At 30.6% G+C, this 23,735-nt stretch overlaps 7 protein-coding genes and 1 long non-coding RNA gene across 18 annotated transcripts; 5 read left to right on the top strand and 3 right to left on the bottom strand.

The window, feature by feature from the left end:
* The first annotated feature begins 314 nt into the window (after positions 1-314).
* Positions 315-2,670, top strand: LOC124489961 (tRNA (uracil-5-)-methyltransferase homolog A). 2 transcript variants are annotated; one of them, XM_047052400.2, is made up of 4 exons: positions 315-629; positions 748-2,155; positions 2,230-2,326; positions 2,383-2,670. In XM_047052400.2, the coding sequence occupies exons 1-4, from the start codon at positions 453-455 to the stop codon at positions 2,549-2,551; spliced, it is 1,851 nt and encodes a 616-aa protein (XP_046908356.1). In that variant the 5' UTR covers positions 315-452; the 3' UTR covers positions 2,552-2,670. The 2 variants fall into 2 exon arrangements, with proteins under 2 accessions (XP_046908356.1, XP_046908357.1); XM_047052401.2 differs by having other exon boundaries at positions 345-611.
* LOC124490090 (uncharacterized) lies at positions 2,566-9,574 on the bottom strand. Of its 4 annotated transcripts, none has more exons than XM_075729881.1 (4): positions 9,299-9,574; positions 9,002-9,132; positions 3,693-5,833; positions 2,566-3,630 (listed from the first exon to the last, which is right to left on the bottom strand). In XM_075729881.1, the coding sequence occupies exons 3-4, from the start codon at positions 5,569-5,571 to the stop codon at positions 2,693-2,695; spliced, it is 2,817 nt and encodes a 938-aa protein (XP_075585996.1). In that variant the 5' UTR covers positions 5,572-5,833; positions 9,002-9,132; positions 9,299-9,574; the 3' UTR covers positions 2,566-2,692. The 4 variants fall into 4 exon arrangements, with proteins under 4 accessions (XP_075585996.1, XP_075585994.1, XP_075585993.1 ...); XM_075729879.1 differs by having other exon boundaries at positions 9,006-9,132; XM_075729878.1 differs by lacking the exon at positions 9,002-9,132.
* A 521-nt stretch (positions 9,575-10,095) lies between these two features.
* Positions 10,096-17,775, top strand: LOC124489955 (uncharacterized). Of its 7 annotated transcripts, none has more exons than XM_075729874.1 (7): positions 10,143-10,460; positions 10,538-10,581; positions 11,860-12,345; positions 12,617-13,310; positions 13,371-13,497; positions 13,562-14,732; positions 14,782-17,775. In XM_075729874.1, the coding sequence occupies exons 4-7, from the start codon at positions 12,805-12,807 to the stop codon at positions 14,985-14,987; spliced, it is 2,010 nt and encodes a 669-aa protein (XP_075585989.1). In that variant the 5' UTR covers positions 10,143-10,460; positions 10,538-10,581; positions 11,860-12,345; positions 12,617-12,804; the 3' UTR covers positions 14,988-17,775. The 7 variants fall into 7 exon arrangements, with proteins under 7 accessions (XP_075585986.1, XP_075585989.1, XP_075585990.1 ...); XM_075729875.1 differs by having other exon boundaries at positions 11,860-12,919; positions 12,992-13,310; XM_047052394.2 differs by lacking the exons at positions 10,143-10,460; positions 10,538-10,581 and adding an exon at positions 11,205-11,320 and having other exon boundaries at positions 11,860-12,919; positions 12,992-13,310.
* Positions 17,776-17,857: 82 nt separating this feature from the next.
* Lamtor5 (Late endosomal/lysosomal adaptor, MAPK and MTOR activator 5) lies at positions 17,858-18,309 on the top strand. Its single transcript, XM_047052563.2, has 2 exons — positions 17,858-17,994; positions 18,065-18,309. Exons 1-2 carry the CDS (start codon positions 17,960-17,962, stop codon positions 18,300-18,302), a joined length of 273 nt encoding a protein of 90 aa, XP_046908519.1. The 5' UTR covers positions 17,858-17,959; the 3' UTR covers positions 18,303-18,309.
* Positions 18,286-18,963, bottom strand: LOC124490086 (uncharacterized). The gene is made up of 2 exons (XM_047052559.2): positions 18,636-18,963; positions 18,286-18,541 (listed from the first exon to the last, which is right to left on the bottom strand). Exons 1-2 carry the CDS (start codon positions 18,823-18,825, stop codon positions 18,426-18,428), a joined length of 306 nt encoding a protein of 101 aa, XP_046908515.1. The 5' UTR covers positions 18,826-18,963; the 3' UTR covers positions 18,286-18,425.
* A 53-nt stretch (positions 18,964-19,016) lies between these two features.
* Positions 19,017-20,270, top strand: LOC124490035 (phospholysine phosphohistidine inorganic pyrophosphate phosphatase). Its single transcript, XM_047052502.2, has 3 exons — positions 19,017-19,278; positions 19,377-19,564; positions 19,622-20,270. Exons 1-3 carry the CDS (start codon positions 19,130-19,132, stop codon positions 20,167-20,169), a joined length of 885 nt encoding a protein of 294 aa, XP_046908458.2. The 5' UTR covers positions 19,017-19,129; the 3' UTR covers positions 20,170-20,270.
* Positions 20,220-21,029, bottom strand: LOC124490079 (cystatin-B). Its single transcript, XM_047052552.2, has one exon. It carries the CDS (start codon positions 20,663-20,665, stop codon positions 20,324-20,326), a length of 342 nt encoding a protein of 113 aa, XP_046908508.1. The 5' UTR covers positions 20,666-21,029; the 3' UTR covers positions 20,220-20,323.
* A 237-nt stretch (positions 21,030-21,266) lies between these two features.
* LOC124490100 (uncharacterized) lies at positions 21,267-22,693 on the top strand. Its single transcript, XR_006958843.2, has 3 exons — positions 21,267-21,355; positions 21,417-21,550; positions 22,340-22,693. It is a non-coding gene; the product is annotated as an uncharacterized LOC124490100 (long non-coding RNA).
* Positions 22,694-23,735: the final 1,042 nt, after the last annotated feature.

Raw genomic sequence — 23,735 nt, 5'->3', positions numbered from 1 at the left:
AATATTTGAGAAAAGAGAAAAAGGGAGAAACGTGAATCGATCATGTTTTTCAATGAATAATGATTGAAAAATTTGAAAGAAAAATTCACATTTTTCCCTCGTTTTCATCATAATAATGATAATGATATATATAGAAAGATAATTATGTTGAATTTTTTTTGTTGCCATTTTCTTTCGTTTGATTTAAAATGGTATATGGTGGTTCGATTCTGACAAAAAAAAAATTTAATCGATTCGTATGATCATTTATAAAAGTTACCGAAAGTTTCACAATTTAAATTCAACCATTTCGGCTTCGATTGGATCGATCAGGTAGATTTGGCCATCATCCAAAACATACAAACATTATTAACACGTGCGCATTCGATTGATTTTGGGATCCTTTAGAATAACTTGAATTTGACAATTTCAGTGTACATTTACCGCGAGTGTTTTTTTTGTTGGAAAAAAAGATGGAAGAAGTAAATTCTATTCATAATAAACCTAATGAAAATGATGATAATAAACAACAACAAAAACAAAGATCCGAACAATCACTCGATCCATTAGGCTATACACAACAACAATCACAAACAAGTGAAATATTTAAAATTGAAATCAACAATCTGCCGGTAAATATAAAATATCAGGTAGGTGAAAATTTCCATTCCACGACCCAACCCATCAATCAATAACAATGTCTTGAGACACTACAGTTTACTTTTATTTCCATTATTTTTTATTTTTTTGTTTTTGTTTTGACATAAGGCATTCCTTAAATTTTTACGAAAAAAACAAATCATATATCGTAAAATGAAATTAATGTCCTTGAAATCATCGAATAAATCACATGCATATGTAACGTTCAGAAATGAAAAAGAACGATCGCAAGCATTAAACATGCTTAATAATATCGAATTTCGTGGCCGTCAATTAACCTGCCGTGAATCGGCACCATTACCCGATCCATTGATACAGAGACAAATCGAACATCGAATGCAAAAATTGAAATCGATCGACAATGACGATAAAACAAACAATAATAATGATGGCAATAAGAATAACGTTGATTTAAATTATAGTAATTCGACGACGGCCGAAGAGAGAGATAAAATTGTAAATGATCAAGTGTGTTCATTGTGGAATGTTCCATATGATGAACAAATTAATCGAAAAATTAAATTATTGAAATCAATGTGGCAACGATGTGCAACGGATTTTAAATATACTAGACCAGGACCCGAACTTCAACCGACAATGGATTGGTTTCGAAATCATGCTCCGGAACGTTTGAAAACGAATTTTCTTCGATCACCAATAATCAATGGTTATAGGAATAAATATGAATTTAGTATCGGTGCCGATCGACAAGTTGGATTTCGTCTTGGTCTTTATCGTGAAGGTTCCGTACGTGTAGTTAGCCCACCGGAAAATTGTCCAATTATTAATCCACAAGCACGATGTATTTTGGAACATTTTCAACATTATCTACGGGAACGAACCACTCTAGATGGTTATGATCCGGTTACACATGAAGGTTACTGGCGACAAATTCTTGTACGATTAAATCGACAAAATGAAGCATTAATATCGATACGACTTACCAGACAGCCAACGATGACGGATACAGAACTTGAATGTGAATGTCAAAAATTGCGAGAACATTTTGAACAGGAACCAAAAATCGGTGTTCGATCTGTTTATGTTGAAATAATCGAAGATAGATATTCGAATCAATGTGATCATAGTCGTTTTCTTTGTGGAGAGACACATATTTACGAACGATTAAAACTTCCGCAAGATGAAGAACATCTTGAATTTCGTATCAGTTCGACATCATTTTTTCAGGTAAATGTTTCAGCAGCTGAATTGCTGTATGGAAAAATTGTCGAACTTGCTAGTTGTGGACCGGAAACAATTGTTTTAGATATCTGTTGTGGTACTGGAACCATTGGACTTTCTATCGCTAAACGTGTGAAAAGTGTTTTTGGATTTGAATTGAATGAAGAGGCTGTTGAAGATGCTCGATTTAATGTCAAACATAATGGTATCGTTAATGTAGAATTTCATTGTGGCCGTGCAGAAAAATTAGTTGGTCCTATATTGGATCAAATTAGTTCAAAAGAACGTGATGCAGATTTCGTTGCCATATTGGATCCACCAAGAAATGGATTGCGTATGTTTTTTTTTGCCTGTATTTAATTGTAATTAAATTTTCAAACTAATTTTGAATTACTCTTTGAAAATTAGCTGCAAACATAATCAAATGTCTGCGAAATAATCAAAAGATCCGTCGTGTTATCTATGTCGCTTGTGAAGCAATGGCCGCCCGTAATAATTTCATAGAGTATGTTTATTTTGTTTGATTCTTTACTCATTTTGGTTAATTAATTGATTATATAGCTTATGTCGACCTATATCACGTGCATATCACAAAGCTCCATTTATACCAGTGGAAACGGTAGCCGTTGATCTATTTCCACATACTGAACGCTGTGAATTGATTGTCATGTTCGAACGGATATCATCATCAGCATCCAAATCACAACCGGAACAGACACAAGAAACATAGCTCTAATATATTCGTTTTTTTTTAAATTTTATTTGTCTTTAATAAAATTTTTTCAAACACATTAATGAATGAGAATTTAAAAAAAAATTAATGAATAAAAAATGAATCAAAAGAAAAAACACATGAAAACAAATATAAAGATTATGCTCGTTCATTACGTTCAGCAGCTGCAACCGATGATGACTGTTTTTGATGATGATTATGGTGACGACGCCATTCAGCCAAATATGTATGAAATAAATGACGTGCATCTTGCAATACCGATCGAACATTATGTTTTCGTACAAGGCCATCAAAATACATTTGTATATCATTTCGATCCAAATGATTTCTTATGATATGATCACGATTTTGTAGTAATAGTGTTAAACAAATAAACAACATGAATGCATCATTCGAGCCAAGTTGTTCCGGTGATATCAGAGGAAAATCTTCCTCATTTATTTCCTCTTCTGGTTGCTTTTGTCGTTGCAATTGATCCTGTTGTTCCATGAGTAGTACTTCAGACGGTGTCGGTAATAATTCTATCGATGATGAACTACATGATGAATGATCAGATGTTGTCATTGAATCAACTTTTAATGTTTCCATTTGTCTGATAGTAGAATTAAGCATCTCTTCCGATACAGATTTCGCCGATAGATTGTTAAATTGTTCATTAATTGCTTCGATTACTTGTACTTCAGGTGGTTGTTGCTGAAGCTGCTGTAATGGTGAACTAGTTGATGAAACGATCGTTTTGGAACCATCAGAATAATCATCATCATAGCTTGGATCATATCCAAGTAATTGTTTTGCTTTAGGTGGAAATTGTATCAAACGAGGCTGACAAATCGGTGTTGATTGTGATCGTAATCTTGATGGCGATTGTTGAGAATGATAGCATCGATTTTGTGGATGACCGTCGGTTAGATATCCATGATCGACAGAAAGATTCGATAGAATTTCAATACGATTATTAACAGGTGTGGAAATCTCTTCATCATTATCATCAGAACAATCACCATTACAATGAGAACTGGAGATCGGATAAGCATGACGAATATTTGTCGATTCTTTACGAAGGCTTTGAGTTAGATCTATTAATCAAAAATGATCAATTGCAATAACATTAAATTCAAACCAATATAAATCATCATACCTTGATACGATGTTATCGTATTCGAACGTTGAATACCGGAATCAAATGTTGAACATGTAGACGATACATCATCTGTTGGTGGCTTTTTTGAATCAGAATCCTCAGCATCCTGTTCCATCATCAAAATCATCGATTTATTGGCCATTAGATCTTCATCATCTTCACCATCACCATCATAATTTGAATCACCACTGAATGAATCAATATCATATCTGAAAAATTGTTGTTGACTAGATGATTGAATTTGTTCAAATTTGTCCGATTGATGTTGGGATTTTGAAATTAAATTTGGACTATCCCAAGGAAGTGGTGCTGATGTTCGGCCGGATGTTGATGATTGAATCTGAAAATCCATATCTGTTAAAGATGATGGTGAATCCATTGCCTGTGCGGTTGTTTGTGAATCAGTACTCAACATATTTGGCATAAATTTTATTGTCCTTAATTTAGGTCGTTGTAATGGTTTTGTCGATAATTTTTTTTGTTCAACCGATTGTGATTCGGTAATTTTCTCCAATATATCTGTTTCTTGTTGTCGTTCACGGTTATCACTGGAATTACGATTCGGCACGTAAAGAAAATCCGAATCAAATAGATTCATCAAATTTGATGTTTTAGAATTGCTTGATTTGGGACCGGATGATGATTGTGGTGGTATAGATGCCCAAAGTACTTCCAATACTTCCAGCACATCATCAAATGGAAATTCACGTTTCAAATCCAGGAGGATCCATCGATAACAGAACAATAATTCTTCGGCATTTTCTCTTTGTAGATAACGATAAAATTCTCGATCATAATGTTGCAGTAAATGTTTTAGATTACGAAATTTTCTCGATATAGCACCACCATCGGTGGAGAAATTCTCGCCCAATCGTTGCATCAATGCACAGAATGCAATATATGCATGTGATTCATCTTTCATTACATACAATAATGGTGATGCAAGATCACTCATACCTTGACAATAACGATAACAATGATTCAATGCATAGGTGACCAAAATGTTGAACAGGCTAACAACATTTGGATTAGTTTTTAATTTTGATTTGGTTGAACTAGATTTATGATTCTCACTATCATTACTATCATTATCGAAATGTGGAACATCCGAATCTGTTTGACAATCATCACAATCATCCTCACCACCATCTGGACCATAATAAAAATTATGATGACGATCCGTACGACGTACATCTTTTCTGACCATATTACAAACATTTCTAACTTCTGGATCTGTCATACGATTTCGTTGCCATAGATCACGCATCTGACAATAAGTTTCTGATCGTATCCGTATAAAATCTATTCGTTCTTGCCCAGTATAATCATCTGGATATACATTCAATAAATGTTTCCAACCAATACGTCGAAGGTTTGGATCCATACCGCGACGATAGATGGCTATACGAAAATCACGTTGACAGCGAACACGTCCTTCAGAATCAAGAAATGGCCATATATCATGTATTGGTCCATGTACTGGTCGATTAGTATCATCGTTTGACATTAAATATTGATAGATGGCTTCAGCTAATAACCATGAATTGGTTGCCGTTAACATGGCCTTACGTTTAACATTTGTCGTAGAGACTAATTCAGCCTGTAAACGTGCATGCTGTACGATGGCACGTTGTTTTAGTTTTTCAATCTGATTCAATATGAATGAATTAGTTTTGGTCATTGTTTGAGCAAGTATAATATCCGATGATGTAACAATATCCCATTCGGATAAGACTTTATATTTGAGTAATCGTGAACTGACGTTATCCATTGTTGATTGATTACCATCGTCATTATTATTATTATTGGAAGAATCTTCTTTTTGTTTATCATTTTTCTTCTTCGAATGATTATTATGATGTTGTTTGAAACTCATCCGTAATAATTGTCTGAAATCAACGAGATCGATAACAAGATATAATGGGCTTCGTGATTGTAATGAATAATCCAATGCTTGGATTAAATCATCATCATTTTTGATGGCTAAATATTTTGGAGATAACGATGTAGTCGATGATGATGACGAAGATGAAGTTGGTGATGATGATAATGATGATGAACAGGATGAATTACGGCGACGTTGACCAAAATGAATATGATGAAATTGTTCATCCAGCAGATAATACAGGAAAAAATCACTATTGAAAAAAATGATAAAAAAAATAAATTTTTTTTTTGTTAGCAAAAATTTAATAATTTCAAAAAAATTATAACGAAAAACAAAACAAAACAAAACAAAAAATCGCGAACCATTCAATCTGAAATCCTTTGACAATCAATGTTTGTAGGACTTGATAATTTAACACTTGTGGATCGAGATGTAATTTTAATTTCGATAAATTTGTTAATGATTGATTCTTGTTGTGATTATTATTATTATTATTATCATGTCGTTTTTCAATTATAATCTTTAACAATTGTGGTACATGATAATCAACAATATGATCAGTAGTATATTGTTGTCGATGATAATCGGTGATTCTATTTGTAGAATCTTGTCGAAAAAATTTTACCGCTTTCAAAGAATTATGTATCGACATAATGATGATGATGATTTAAGATTTTTTTTTTTTTTTTTTGGAAAAAAGTTAAAACAAAAAAATATCAATTCGATAATAATAATTATGATTATGAATATAAAAAAATTGTCAACAGAGAAAAAATTTTGTCATGGAATGTCAGTGTGTGTATGTGCATGTGGTATGTGTTGATCTGATTCAATTCATATTCAAGTCATAATCTGATTGTTATTTGGTGATATATAATTTGCATTTAAACATCGTTTAAAATGTTGACAAATCTTTTCTTGACATATAAACAACGATACTATAAAAAAAACAAAATTCAAGACGACAGCAAATGATGATGATGATGATGATGATGATGTTTATCATAAAACGACCATACATTGAAAAAAAAACAACATTAATGATGTTGTGTGTATTTTTCCATTCTACCACTACTTACAATATAGGCCATCAACATTCACATTCTATTTTCTTTCTTTTTTTTTGGAAAAAAATTTATCATCAAAAACAATGTAGTAGTAGTGGTTTTTTTTAAGCTTTTATCGGTTTAGTTTTTTCGATGTTTTTTTTATTATTATTTTCAACGAAATGATGAAAAAAAAATCAGATCAAAGATGCAACAATAATTGATATATAATCATTATCATGATGGATGATAATGAAGAAGATGGTGATGGCCATTCGAAATTGATTTCCGATTGAAATTAATTTTCAATCAATCAAATGATTTAAGAAATATAAAAAATTATATTATATAATAATAATTATCAATCAAACAACAAGGCTTTGATTGACAGCTAGCTAGCTAGCTAGCCAGCCAGTCCATCAGCCACCTAGATGGTAAATGAATAATGAAATTTTAGGAAATTTTCATAAATAAAAACAAACAGATCAACGATATTCATGAAAAATTCTTGAAAACAAAAATGGACATTTCGTGAATTGTCAAAATGAATGAATGAAAGAAATTGGAAAATCGAACCAGTTTAGTAAAACTGGAAAAAAAACATTCGAATTTGAACTAAAAATGTGTGTCTTTGATCTTTTTTCGTTACTTTGTGTGTGTGTGTGTGTGTGTATGGATAAATAATTAACAAAATTGCAATTTGAATATTTTTTTTCTCGTGGCTAAATTTAGAATGGCCATCAAATCAATTGATAATGATGACAATAACAACAACAACAAAATATGAAATTCATAATGTTGAATCAGTGTTTATCAGTGTATGAGTGCGTGTGCGTGTGTGTGTGTGTCATGAATGAAAATATAATTATTACTTGAAAATAAATTCATCACCAATACCAACAACAACAACAACAACAAAAAAAAAAAATTTTGACAGCACAAAAAAAAAATCAAAATCATTCGATTCGAATCATTTCATTTCAATCAACCGGCTTGTTACTAACCGGCAAGACATAAGAATGGATAAAGAAATAAATCAAGCTAAAAAAATTGTTGAAATTTCTCATTCCAAAAAAAAAAATCATCATCGATTACAAACCAGCCAAAAAAAAAAATAGAAAAAAACGGTGGTCGTGATAGATATTTTTTTACGATCGAATGTCTGACCAAAAAAAAAATCGTTTTTTTTTGTTTGATAAAAAAAAAACTTATCAATCGATGTTGTTGTTATTATTATTTTTATTGTTGATTAAATCAATCAATCCATTCAATCGATCAAATTGATTGAAAACAAGAACAATAATAACAACAACAACAACAACAACAACAAGAAATTTGTTCCAGAATGAAACAATTGGATTTTATATTATTTTGTGTACAATATATGGATTATGTTTTTTTCCCCACATCAATTGTACTTGATATGTCAATTATTATATTTGGTAAACCTTTGGAACTTGACCCAACAAAAACAACAACAACAACAACAGCAACACTGTTGATGATAATAATAACAGCAGCAACAGTAGCGTGTATATCAGACCATCGACATCATCATCATTGACATCATCAATCGATCAATTTGTTATCAAATTTACAAGGATTTTTCCATCCATTCATCTATCAAACCAATTCATTTCTATTATTATCACAAATTACGACTATTGGAGGGTTCAAATTCTTCTTTTGACGTTTTTTATTTGATTTTTTCAACATTTTCAAATCTAAATTTTGAATTGAAAAAGGAATCAATGGTTACAAACAGTTTTATTATCTATATAAAATATATGAAAAATTACATCTACTATATACCGGATGTAATTGTTTTTCAATGAATCAAATGGATTCAATCAATCAATCAAAAAAAAAGAAAAATTGATAATAATAATAATAAATTGGAAATGAAGGGAAAAAATCCAAAACGAATCAATCGATATTTCGATTGTGAATATTTGATAAGTCTGTCTGTTGTTTTTATTGAATATCGAACGTTTTCTATCTGGTTTTTTCCCTCACTCGCAATCATCATCAACGTATAAACATAAAACATATATTTGATGATTTTTCTTATTTTGAAGGAAATTTTCAAACAAATCAAAAAAATCAATGATGAATGATGATCATAATTATATGTGGTAAATGAAAAACCGAAAAACATTTAACTTTTCCACTTTTAGCTTTAGTAGATTACAAGCAACTCAATGAATATGATGATACATTCGTTGTCATCAGAGTAAACAAACAGAGATATATATGAATGTTTGTTGTATACACACAAAGAAAAATTTTCCAAAAAAAAAAAATCAAAGGATTGAATAAAAATGGAAAATTTTGTGATTTTTTCGATGAAAAATACAAAAATACATACATACATACATCAAAAATGTTGTGAAATGTGAAACATGGATTGAATTAGTAAATAATTCGAAAAAAATGACCAAATTTGTTGATATACGATGAAATAAATATTCTTTCGATCAAATGTAGAATGACATGGAATTAGCTAGAACATTTATATAGATAGATTTTAGGCCAAACAAATAATAAAACACATTAATGTGAATGTGATGATGATGAGCAGAAGATTCTGGATCATAGCTTCATTGCTCTCTTTCTATCATCAGTTATTATTTCCTTAATACATACAAATACTGTATACTTATACTTACACATTTAGAATTGAAATTCTGAAAAAAGCTATATTGTTTTTTTTTATTGACACAAGGTTTTTTTTGTGGCCAAACAATAAACTTTAAAGGACAATTTTTTTCTATTTTATTTCTATTATTATACGATCTTGATATGATGGTGATGATTGGATCCTTGAATTGTAGATTTGTACATTGATATATTTTTATTTTATTATTATTGTTGTTGTTGTCGATATTTTTTTCTCTATCTTTTTTTTGGAAGGTCTTTCGAGATAATTTGATAATTTTTTGTTTTTTTTTTTTTTTTGTCAGAGATGTATGTATTATATTCACATTTAGTTTTGGAACATTGAAACAAAATCCAATTCTATGATTATATTTTGATTATTGATCAAAAGATGGCAATGTAATCATCATTATTTTGGATTAATTCATAAAGAATGTGACAATATAAATTTTACGATGACGTCGTCTTTCTGTGGTTGTGCGCATGTAATTATTATTGAGTATTAGTTTTTTTGTTGCTAACAACAAATAAAATCTATCATTAAATTATGCTGCTATCAATTTTTAATATTTCTATCCCTTTTCGCATGGTTTTCATGAATAGACCCTTGAATGATTATTATCTCTTTCCTTATGAATATTGAAACTACTACAAAACACCCACACATATCAAATATTAACAAAGTTGTTGACTACTACAATTCTTAATGATTGACAATCTTTATGCTACTACCAAATTTATCGAGGATTTCCCTTTTTTCCCACATCTTTTGTTCTTTCGAATATTTCAGTCTCTTTGTGTAAAGTATGTGTACATCTGTATGTTTTGTTGGTTGCATGTTGTCGTCATTATTCACAAGTTTTGATCTGATCACTGCTCGGCTCATCATTATTTTCACTCGCCCATAATATTAATCAGCATACACAAAAAAAACGACGATTATTATCATTATATTCGATTTGATTATCATTGAAAATTGTTGTTCAAGAATTATTAAACCATAACAATAGTTTTGAAAGAAAAAAAAGATTAACATCACCTAAAATAAAGTGTATTTTTTTGCTGTCTCCTTTCTATCTGTTTGTGTTGGTATTTGATTATTGCCAACAACTACAAATCGCAAATCAATCGTTTTTTTCGCCATATCAAATCTCCAGAAAATCTTGAGAGAAGGTATGTACCATTTTACTATAGTAATGAGCTTAGAATTATTGAAATGTTGGAATGTTCTTTTTGATTTTTGTATCTAGGAGTTTTGATTCGACTTCAGCAACAACTACATTATTAGACAAAGGTAACGAATTTCGATTTTTTGAATAAATTGTACCAGACAAAAAAAATTGCCTGTTTTCTGATCATAAATGTTTTCACAAATTGAAATTCGCTATTGTTGATATTTATGTTATCAGGAAAAACAAAACAATTTGTATTTACCAGAAAATCAATTGACCAAATCTAAACGGTGTTAATTTCGTCATTTTTCTGCTTTTTTTCGTTGCTGTTTCTGTTATCTAAATTGTGATAGTGTTTTTTATTTCTTTTTCTCACCCTTTGCGACTAATTTCAAGGATCAAATTATCATTCTAATGAAAAGTGCCAAGGTTCATTTTTTTCATTGTTGATTAGATCCATATAACATATATTTGACAAGATGATGATGATAATGATGAAATGACCATTTGAAAATGCAAAAAATGTTTGATCGGCTTAGATTTTATTGTTTTTTAAATTTCATTTGTTTAACATCCTCAATCAATCAATAGACATCGTCAACAATCAAACTTATCACGTGTGTTTGTTTTTGTTTGATAGGTTGATGGTGGTTGTATCCGTTGATCTCATTGATCGATGTATATTGTCGATGATGAATGGATGGTATCCATATACAAATAGTGAATGCATTTTTGATATTGTCATATGACATTTTACATTCAACGATGATATTATTTGGTGATAGAAAACACTCCATGCACACACACATACACAGTTTTTGTAATGCGAGGCTAAATTTTATTTTGCCAATTTTTGTTTTGGTAATGATTTTTGGTTGATTAATTTTTTTTTGTTTTTCCTTAATATTTATCGAACCATTATGAATCGAATATTTGATCTTCAAAGTGGTTTTTTTCTAGTTGTACTTTGAAATTTTCGCGAATTATTAGAAATTACATGATAAACTTTTCTCGAGAATTTTTTTTTCATATCGTTACCTGGAATTACACGTGTAGTGGAGGATGATCCTGGGTGTAGGATGTTTTTTCCACTTTGTTTATGTAATTTGATTCTGATTAGATTATGAAGAATTGTTTTTGTCTGGTGTTTTTGTTTGTGTGATGTGTGTGTGTGTTCATGTTTCGTGTTTCACTTAGTGAAATTAGTTGATGATTTTAGATTTTTGCCATTTTTTTTCTCTCAAGTTTTAGGTAGAATATTTACCTTGATGATGATGATCTAATAAATAAATAATGCGAAAAATTAAAGAATTTTTTTATAATCAGTTTTTCTTTTTTTTTGTTTTTTATTTATTAATTAAAAATTTAATTTTTTTTTGTCTTGTTTTTGAAACAACCAGAAAGAACAATACTAACAACATAACGAAGAAACGGACAAAATTTTTTCATTTTTTTTTTTGTTCGAATCGCGCAAACTCTGCGTACATCACACAAAAAAAATTTACATCAAACAAGCAACGAAAAATATACATCCTTATAATTGGAGAAGAAAAAATCAACAATCAACTTTCATTGACGAAGAAAGTTTCTCAACACTCTGTGTCTGTGTTTGTTTTGTGATTGTGGTGGTGGTGCTCGTTTTTTGAGCATATGTGTGTGTGTGTGTGTGTATGTGGTTGGATTATTCAATCAACAAATTTTTTTTTTTGCCAAGTGTGAAACAACAACTTGTATATCGTTAGTGGTTATTTTATACCTTTATGTTAAGAAAGTTTGGTTTCATTTCATCAATTATGATGATGATGATGGGTGTATTATTGCCTTGAAATTCTTTGTTAATGTTCCGATTTCTCAATTCATATTGCATCGTCATTGGTGTGGTGATGGTGAATATTCTTTTGTTTGAATATTTTGAAGCTTTTTTTGTCATAATAACAAAAAAGCTTCAAAATACCTTGTGTAAAAATTAGGTGTGTAAATTGTTTGTGTTTTTCATATATTGTACATCATTAATCGTAAATAAAACGACGATTATCGATGTACGAACAACGACAACTACGAACAAATTCGAAACTAAAACATACGATTAATAAACTAATTGATTTCAATAAAAATTTTGAAATTAAACAACGACGACAACAAAAACAACAATCAAAGCTACAAAATGATTTAATTTTGTATAAAATTGTGTGTTTATCATCATCATCATCAAATCATTATCATCATCGTCATTATCATCATTGTCGTCATAGAAAAACATTAATATTGAAAAAAATTTTATTTAAAAAATCATCATCATTGCGACCACAACGACAACGCAACGTTTTATTATACAAACGATTATTATGCGTGAAGAGATTGAAGCGGCTGTTACATTTTTGACTAGGCTTTTGGCCACTAAAAGTAATCCGGATCCTGGTGGATCCGGTGGTAGTGCTGTTAATAGTGGGACGTCAAATGGTTCGTTAACATCTAATACCAATAATAATAATAATAATAATAATAATAATACAACGACTTCAAAATGTGGAGATTCAAAAATATCGACACAAGATTCTCATCAAACATCAACAGCGACAACAACAACGAATAATAGTCAACAATTAAATGAAGAGAAAATCAAAAAATTCTCACAAAAATTAATAGAAATCTTAACACAACGTTTCCAGAATCATTGGTATCCGAATAATCCGTCCAAAGGACAAGGGTATCGTTGTATACGGATTAATCAAAACTGTCGTGTTGATTATTCCATTGAAATGGCCTGTCAACATGCGGGTATTAGTTATGATGCATTACGTTTGCCAGTCGAATTGACATTGTGGATCGATCCATCCGAAGTTACTTGCCGGTAAGATGAGACATCCTTGAATTGTAACAAATTGCTAAAAATCTAACCGTTTTCAATCAGATTTGGTGAGAATAAAGGATCATATTGTATAGTGGCCAAATTGGGCGATGGTCGTAAAGAGAATTTTGTTGATTCAATCAATATTGATGAATTGGAACAACGATCTATCGAACATCGATCGAAAACGGTATGTTTAACTCTTTATTTGTGGATTTTAACTCATTTTATTTTTTTCCATTTTGTTTCCATAGGCGTTTGAAAATTCTTCACGTATGAAAATGAAATCCCTATCTCATCTGGCACAACATCAAAGACATTTGGCATCGATGGCTGTTGGTAATCATTTGGCTGTTGCTGCCCACTTGGCTGGATCAGCTGGTGTTTCATCGACTAAACAACAAAATCGTCAACAATCACCTGCAGCCAGTCTGATGAATCAATTCATTTCGACAACATCGGCAAGCTTTGTAAATAATAGTGTCGCTTCTTATCATGCAATGAACGGAAATGGTGGTGCCGGTGTAGCAAATGGAGCACTCGCTGCTGCTGGTTCTACACCTAATTCTCATCATGGAATCGGAGCATCACCAGTTGGTGGCGCTGCATCATTGACCAATGGTTTTAGTGGTGTTGATCATCATGCATACGCATCGGCACTTGGTGCCACTGTTAATGGTCTTGGTCCAGTATTTGGTCCAGTTAGTACCGGTGGACCTGGTTCTGGTTCTGCATCAGCTGGACCATTATTTCCTGGAGCAGCCGGTGCTACCGGTTCTCAAACTACGAATCAACAACCTGGTGGACCAGCAGGCGCACCACCTGGACCATTTCAACCTTATCAATCAGCGGCACAATATTTTTTCCATCAACAACAACATGTCAATTTTCAGCAACAACAACAACAACAGCAAATGGCTGCCGCTGCTGCCATACAACATCAAGGATCATGGTCCCCCGCTTCCGGTTTGTTTGGTGCCGCTAATTCGGCAAGTAAATTTCTAACCGGAATGACAGGCGGTGGTGCTGGTTCACCACAACAACAAGCACATCCCGCATCATCATCGACCCCGCCAACAACATCAGTTATTGGTCAATCACGTGCTGCTTCATTGGGTGGTGTAGTATCATCATTAACATCCGGAGGTTTTGGTACGAATCGTGTACAAACATCATCATCAGCAACGACACCAACGAATGTAGCAGTCAAATCGAATAGTCAAACCAATTCGAATGCTGCTGGCCTATTAACCAATGGTGGCCTAATGAGCGGCAATGGAGCCAATTCAAATCCAGTCGGATCGAATTCAGTGACAGCAAATGGTGCGAATCCAAATGCACCGGTATTTGTACCACGTGCAAATTACTTATACTCACAATTTAATCTTTCGGCTCAACCATTCACACCATCATCGTTGGCTAACAGTAAGAACGATTAATTTTTACATATCTTTGAAATTTTATGTCATTCTAGGTTTCGGTATTGAATCAACAAATGGTTCACCATCATCAACAGCAACATCAATGAAAGATCGTCGTACTGGATCATCATCCGTATCACCGGGTATTGGCCAAACATCATCATCATCGACATCATCAACTGTTACAGGTGGAGGTGTTAGCGTGGCTGCTACAGCAGCAACAGCTACAACTGCTGGTACACCACTAGTGTTACGATAATATACATACACATCCACACCACACCTACCTAGATATAGTAAAATTTTGAGACCAAAATTTTTGAAGTTAATGATAATTTTATTGCTATTATTGTCTAACTAAACTACTAAAATTCTTGAAGAAAAACCATTTCATTTAAACATAAACACTTACAAACAGAGAGATTTATATTCAAGACATTTATAAATATGTTCAATTCAATTTTTTTCCTTCATACACACACTAAACACACGTTTTGTCAATTTATCAATTTTAAACAATCACACATCTATTAAATATATTTTAATCCATAATTCATCCATTTTTTTTTCTTTCATCAATTCATCATTTGATTTTCTTTGTTTTTCATTTCATTTTCTTTTAGTTTTGAATAATAAGCGAAAAAACTATATTACAATTTTTAAATAGATTTTTGATAAGATATTTCATTCACACGCATCCTCAAACACACACCCACACATTGATTTGATGGAGAATTTTTTTCCTCTTTTTTTTGCTGATGATTTTATCGAATCAAATCAATCAATCAATGAAAAAAATTGATTCTGAAATAGACAACAAACAACAATGATTCTTTTTGGTGTTTGTGTTGATAAGAATTAATATATCCTCACTCATTCATGTTCATAAACAGCCAAAAAGTCTTTCGATTAATACTGGACAACTTAAACATACATGCTTCTAATATATTGATGATTTATGACCAATGATGATGATGATCACTACTTTAATTTACACTCACATACACAAGAATGGATTTTTTTTAAATTTTTTTTTTTAGCAAAAACAAAACCAAATTCCTGAATACAAACACACGCACACACACACACACACACACACATACACACACACACTAGTGGTGTAAGTCAGCCAGCCATCGCAGAATTTGTATGATATTTACATCTACCACCAGCCGAACTTTATTGGGATGATTATCGATGATAATGATGAACTATGTTGATGATGATTTCAAGATCCTATGCCAATATTTCATTCATTCAAAATATAACAGGCAAAAATGCAAACATCAGCCTCGACATTTGGTATATTAAACAACGAAAACAAAATGAAATTGATTATTAATCTAAAAAAACAAAGAAGAATGATTCTGGATCTGTGATATTTTTTTTCGTATAAATATTTAAACAAAACAAAAAAAAAGAATAACTCAAAAAATGTTCTCAACAACCACCATCTTCATATATATCATCAAATCATCCGTCTTGTCTACGTTTTCCTTTTTCCTGTGTAAATTTTTTTTTAATTGTGTAAATTATATTCTTTTGCCGAACTGTTGCTTGTTTTTTTCCTTCCCATCATCATCGACAATAACATCACATGGCCCATGAAAGGATTCTGTTTTCCGTTTTTCAATTTCGGGATTTTTTTTTGTACAATTTTGTGATATATGGCACACACCCACACACACACACATTAAGACAAATGTGAATGTTTCTATTACTGAAACACACCAAATCCAAGGTGAAGTTTGTAAATTTTCTTCTTCCATCATGATATAGTTTTTTTTGTCTCATTCATTCGTTTGATATGTTTGTGTTTGTGCGTGTTTTAAACACTAACTCTACCCCTTTGTTTTATGGACAAACTGATCTGTACAATTTTTATTTTGATTTTCCTTTTCAGTTTTTTTTCCGTTTGAATATGTATACAGGACAGACAAAAACACACACTCCCCATGTATGATACCACAATCCATTATTTTGGTTTTAAATTTTTTTTCTGCTGCTATTGCTGTACATAACACAAACACACACACACACACAATTATGAAAACAAAAATCAAATCAAAGTTACCTCGAAAAATGAACATAATTTTTTTTTCGTTTGTTGTTCATTTTTAAAATTTTCACTCACACACAAAAAAAAGCTTGAAAAAATTGATCTTCATCATCAAATCCATCAATCTTCATTATCAATCGACTACGGCTATACAAAAACCACTACCATCATCACCAACCCCGAGTAACAAAATTGTTGTTTTCAATTTCAAAAATTTTTAAAACCACCTACCATTATCTATTCTTGAAAATTCTTTGTTCTCTCTCTCTCTTTCTTTCTCCAAAACATGTATAGTGTTGTTATTTCTAAATTATTATTATTTTTTTTTGAATTTCCTGCCACAGTTTTTATTCAATCAAAATTATTTCAAATGAAAATCATCCCTACACAATCTTTATCCACCACACCACCACCACTATACACATTGTTTGTAAATTTTTTTTTCTGTTAAATATTATATTATATTCATATATAAACACAACCCAAAATTTAAATTTGTTGTTCATTTCTAAAAATCAATTTTTTTTCGTTTGATTAATTTATGATGATGAGATTGAAATCATTCAAAGAATGATTGGAAAAAAATTCTTCTTTCGAAAAAAAACAAAATCTCCATCATGCACACACACACACACACAAGCACATTATCTTTTATTATTATTATACACACACACACATAAAAAAACAAATACATTAATCTTTCATTAAAATTAATAATTCAATCAATTAATTAACGAAAATCGTAATATTTCAATTTTATTATCATATATGGATGGATATGATTTAAACACTAAAACACATACACACACACACACATCGGCCCCGATTATTGACATCCAATTCTTTATAAAATTTTTTCAAATGCATGCACACACACACATTAATCTCTCTCTCTTTTTATCACTTTCACATTATTTCTTATATCCTTATTATTATTATTATAAATATTAATTGATTAAAAATGATTATATCAATCATTATCATTTAATGGAAATTTGTCATTTTTGAATTGATTGAGTGATTGAAAACGAATTATTAGATTGAAATGTCACCAAATAGATGGCACCACTTACACATATCATATGAATCTGGGTGTTTTTTCTATCCAAAAATTTATTCATATCATGATCATTCGTTACATGCGAAAATTATTGTGAGCAAACAGAAAAAAAATGGAAAGAAAAATTGCCAAAATCTGTAAAGAAACGTAAATAAATATAAAATGATGAAAATCGCGACAATTTTCAATAATAATTATTCCTCTCTCTTTCTCTCAGGCTATCATCGGAATCAAAATTAGGTATCATTGTTGCCGATACGAATGGTCTTTGTCTGGCTACCGATGGTTGTGGTGATAAAAATTTGGCTCCAACATTACTTAAAATAATTCAATCGGCTAATAAATTGGATGAAACTAAACAGGAATCAATGGCCATTAGAATAGATTGTGTCGATCATTATATCAATGTAAAACATCATAATAATGTTATTGCAGCCGTTTATAATCATTATTGATAATGTGATTTATTTATTAATTTTTTCAAAAACATCCTTATTGTATCATTGATCATTGAATACATTAAACAATAAATATAAAAAATAAACAATTCAAAATCAACCATCCATCTACGTTTTCAATTAAGCATGTTCAGATGATAATGATGAATGTTCTCGTGTAATCGTATAACGTTCAATGATGAATCGATCATCTCCTTTGGAAAGATCTATTTTATAATAATGATCAGAAAATTGAACTATACAATCAAAAAAAAAAAAAAAAAAAAAACAAAACAGAGATTTGTTATATATGGGTTTATGGAAAATTATTTTGTTTTAATTTTCACTTACTGGTCATTCCAAGGAAATGATCTTTGGTCAATTTTTTAGTCTGATGAGCACGTAATGTATTGATAATCGAACAAATATTTTCAACCAGATATTTATTGTTGACAAATTCTCCCGAAGCTTTTTGTGTTTCCAACGTAACGTTGTTTAACACTAATTCTCCTGTCTGAATAGTTTGTGGACGATCGTTCATGATTATCGAAAAAAAATTTAATGTTACTGTCGATCGTAATGATCAAAACAGTGTCATTCCAAATTCCGAATCAAAATATATGATCGATTTATTTGTTGTTAGCGATGTGAGAAATTAATGTGAGATTCGACAACCAGAAAAAAAACTTCACTATCGCCATCTTTTATCGAATAAAATGAGACCATCAGTGATATTATTTTTCGTTGTTGTTGATGTTGACATTGAATGATGTCATTTGATTGATTGATCATCATATATTTACATCAACACATTAGTCAGTTTAGAGTTGTTGAAACGTTTTTGAATGTCACCAACTTCATTATCCTCATCAGCAGCCGTTACATCATCATGGCTATCGAAACCAATCAAAGGATTATTATTGGATATAACCGGTGTTCTATATGAAAGTGGAACCTCCGTTGCAATACCTGGCTCAGTGGAAGCTATTTCAAAGTAAGTGTTTTTTTTGAGAATTTATCCACAAAGTTTCGACGATTGTTTAAGTATTGTTTTTTTTAATTTCTCTTTCTCGCACTCACTCATTCTCAAAGATTACGCCATGCTGGCTTACCATTTCGATTGGTAACAAATGAAACACAGAAAATTACGCCAAAAATAATTGAAAAATTGAATAATTTTGGCTATGATTTTCAAAAACATGAGATTATTACACCCGGAATGATTTGTTGCAAATATCTCCATGACAATGGTCTTCGACCTCATTTTCTAATCACTCCAAGTAAATAATTGATTTGATTGATTGAAAGAAAATGATTTCATGATTTTTTTATTCCAGATCTTGAACCAGAATTCGATGGTTTAGATCGTACTGATCCAAATTGTGTGGTAATAGGTGATGCTGATCGTTATTTTACATTCGAATCAATGAACACTTGTTTTCGGCTTTTAATGTCATTGAAAGAACGTGAATTGAATCGAAAAAAAAATTTATTAATATCATTAGGACGAAACAAATATTATCGTGAACGTAATGAATTAAAAATGGATCTTGGTGGTTTTACCGTTGCATTGGAATATGCATGTGATCTGGAAGCGTTGATCATTGGTAAACCATCGGCCGAATATTTTCAAACAGCCATTCAAACATTCATTGATCCATCATCATCATCATCATTATTATGTAAAGATAATATCATTATGATTGGTGATGATATTATTGGCGATGTACAAGGTGCACAGAATTTCGGTATTCGTGGAATATTAGTTCGTACCGGTAAATATATGCCAATTAATGAAAATCATCCAATCGTTCGTCCGGATGGCATTGTCGATAATCTAGCCGCTGCCGTTGATCAAGTTCTTCAACATAATCAAAACAATTAGTCACTTTACACAACCACAATTCCGAATGAGATATAGGAAATTTATAGAAATTTCAGGGAAAAAATAAAAATTTTATTTTGTCAATTTATTTCAAATAAAAATGCTTGTTTTTTCAAAACAAAACTGAGTAAGAAAAAAATCAAAAAGAAAAAAATTATTCCTGAAAATATTCCAATGGATCATCCAATTTTTTAATATCCGGATGAATAGCTGTCAATTCTGGTTCTTTAGCCATACATGGTAATGGTTCATAGATTCGTAGATGAACATATTGATCATCACCGATATGACATTTAACATAATAATTTATACCGGCAACTAATTGTGTACGAATTTTTACCGGCTCAAATCGGCTCAATTTTCGGCCCAATTTTTCCTCAACTTTTGGCTGAAATTTTTTCACCATTGCACGGATTTTATCATCGATTTCGGACGATTCTGGTGCTAAGCCACCACAAATTGGGCCTAAATCAGGATGTTTTGGTTTTGTTGACATATTGTTTTTTTTCGTAAATATCGATTGTTTGATGTTTGAAAGTTGATTTTTTATTTTTTGGCTCGTTATGTGAATGGAAAATCAAACACAATTTTGTTTTCAATCTTATAATGCTGCTATTTATATATATATCGTGTAAACATAATTTCATTTATTATTGATTATGATCGCATAAACACAAACACAGATAACTCCCAATGGTAACCAATATCGAATCCAATTTTATGAATCAATCAATCAAAAATAGAAACAATAATCAAACTCAAAAAAACGAATATCATTTTTTATTTAATGATTGTTTGATAGTTGTCAACAACAACAACAACAACATCAACATCATTGAATGTTTATTGTGAGCGGTGATGGAAATTTTTTGGCGTTGGTTTTTGTTATTGTTATTGCTGCTGCTGCTTTCGTAGTCGAATGAATCAGTAAATGTTGCAATTTTTTTTTATTTGTTTGTTAAAATCGATTAGAATCCAAGGTTATTTAAAAATTCTTTCTCATTTCTACTGATAGATGCCGCCATATATGTGTTTTTTAATATAGTTTCGAGTTTTTTTATTTTTTTTTTTTAATTCATACATCAGATCCATGTAATTTGATTTTGAGATTTGAAATTATCGATTTCTATTAAGATCCAATGTTGTCACAAAACTGATGATGATGACGAATTCATTCTTTGTTCAAGTATGTCCACATTGTATCTTTAAATTTGGATTCATTTTTTTTTTTTTTTTTTTGGTTCGAGGTACCACTTGGCAATCGACCAATAATAATAATTTAGTTATGTCCATGACGATTCATTGTATTGTGGCATCTGTTTGTGAAATGAATAACGAGAATGTGAAATAATAAGAATCCAAAATGTAATCATATACAATGGTATTTTTATTTTTATTGCTTTCAACCAATTTTTCTCCCCCCCCACACACCGAAAAAAAACTGCTCTGATTCTGATTATTAATATTATTATTGTCAAGGGATCTAGAAAAAAAACGAAGAAATTGTTGCACATTATTTGATTGTTATTGGTCAACAACGACAATTTTTTTTTTTTTATTTTGGTTATGAAATGCTGAAATGAAAATCCAATTCATTTTGATCATCCAACAACAAAATCAATGGGAGGTCAAACAATGATGATGATGATGATGATAATTCTGATTATGACAAACATACAAATTGTTTCATTGTGAAGAATTATTATATACACTGTTATTGTTAATGAAAAGAGAAAAGTGAAGAAAAAAAAATTTGTGATTCATTCATAATCATGAACGATGGTCGCCGTCTTTGTATATGGTATGATCATCATATCATAATAATAATTTCAAGATTTATGAACTCTCTCTCTCTCTCTGGGTCCGTCCATGGAAGAAAATTCTTTTATAGCGATTATATTAGTATTTGTTCTGTGTGCAATTTTTCTCAATTTAAATGATCACGTTTTTTATTTATTTTGTTTGAGTTTGGCGACAATTGTTATTCCAATTGTAGTAAGCAAGTTTGTTTGTTTTTTCCATTCGACAGAATTTTTTTTTGTTCCTAAAATTTTTTTTTTTTTTTTTTTTTTGGATTTGAATTTTCAACATTACCTCCCCTCACCCCTAGGAAAAACTTTTTTATTATTATTATTTCTAACTTCTAATTTTCTTCTTTTCACTTTTTTAGAACTTTGAACCTTGAGCTGTAAAAAATTGAAATAAACATCCCAATCCTCTTCATCATCAATTTTATTTCGTTGTTGTTGTTTTTTTTTGGTTTAGTCCTAGTTAAAAGCCAAAAACCAGAAGATCAAAAATAATAATAATAATAATAAAATAATAATATGGACCATTTAGTTTAATTGAAACTTGCATCAAACATTAGTTGAATGAGAAGAAAAAGAAATTGAAAGAAATGATCCTGTTTGGAATGATGGTGGAATCAAATTGGGCATCATCATCATAAATCTAATTGATCCTGGAACACTCGCGCGCATACACACACATAGGCAAAAATCTTCATCATTATCCAGATCCAAAAATAATAACAATGAAAATATTTAGAGTTTTTTTTGTGAAGGGGTGGGGGTGGGAAGAAGTAGTGATTGTGGATTCATTATTATTGTGATCTCAATATATTTATTTAAATTATCATTATTTTTTTCCACTTTCATTAATTTTAATATTTAACAAAACATCCACCTTCCGTCCCCCGCTACCACCTTTGTTTTATGAAAAAAAAAATTAAATAAAGAATGTTATTTTAACTAAGCACACAAAAGTATAATGCGAAAAATATCTAAGTAAATAAAGTCATTCACAATTGAAATGATTGGTTGGTTGGTTGGTTGATAGAATGATTGGTGAGAAAACAAACCAAGCTTAAAACACCAAAAAAAAACAAAAAAAAAATAAAATTAAATGAAGGAGAAAATTAAAATCCTTCCTTCCCCTCCTTCATCATCATCATCATCATCACATCTGTCTCAAATTACCATGATGTTTGTATGTCCTGTCTTCCTTTTCATATATCCATAGCCCCTCTTTTTACAGATATAACACATAAAGTGAATAAAACTTTATTTCGAATATAAAAAACTTTGTACATTTTACTGGATTTGGAAATTGTTCCAAAAATGTGGTAGCAGTATAATAATGATAAAAAATAATGGATGGATTCATGAAAATTCAGTTATAGATAAAAAAAAACCTCATCATCATTATCATCATCGTCAGTATTGCCGTCGTCGTCGTCGTCGACATCATCATCATCGAGACAAAGCTCTAAAACAAAACAAAAAAAAAGTTTTGAATGTTTCATCGAAAACAAGACAAACAAAAAAATTCGAATCATCTCTCAATCGAGTTTGATTTCCATTTTCCATTCTTTCTCATTCTTGCTATTTGAAAAACGAAACAATAAAAAACAAACAAAAAAAAAAAAGAAAAAAAAATGATCATCATAAACATGATTGGTTTGGGAATTGGTATTGAATTAGTTGGGGGTTATATGGATTTTTTTTGCCCATAATATGAGTTCATCATTATGCTCATTACTATTTCCATCTTCAAAAACTATCTCC

This window comes from Dermatophagoides farinae, chromosome 4 (genome assembly GCF_024713945.1).
Source record: "Dermatophagoides farinae isolate YC_2012a chromosome 4, ASM2471394v1, whole genome shotgun sequence".
Classification (NCBI taxonomy): Eukaryota; Metazoa; Arthropoda; class Arachnida; order Sarcoptiformes; family Pyroglyphidae; genus Dermatophagoides; species Dermatophagoides farinae.
This window is presented reverse-complemented; position numbering and strand designations above follow the sequence as displayed.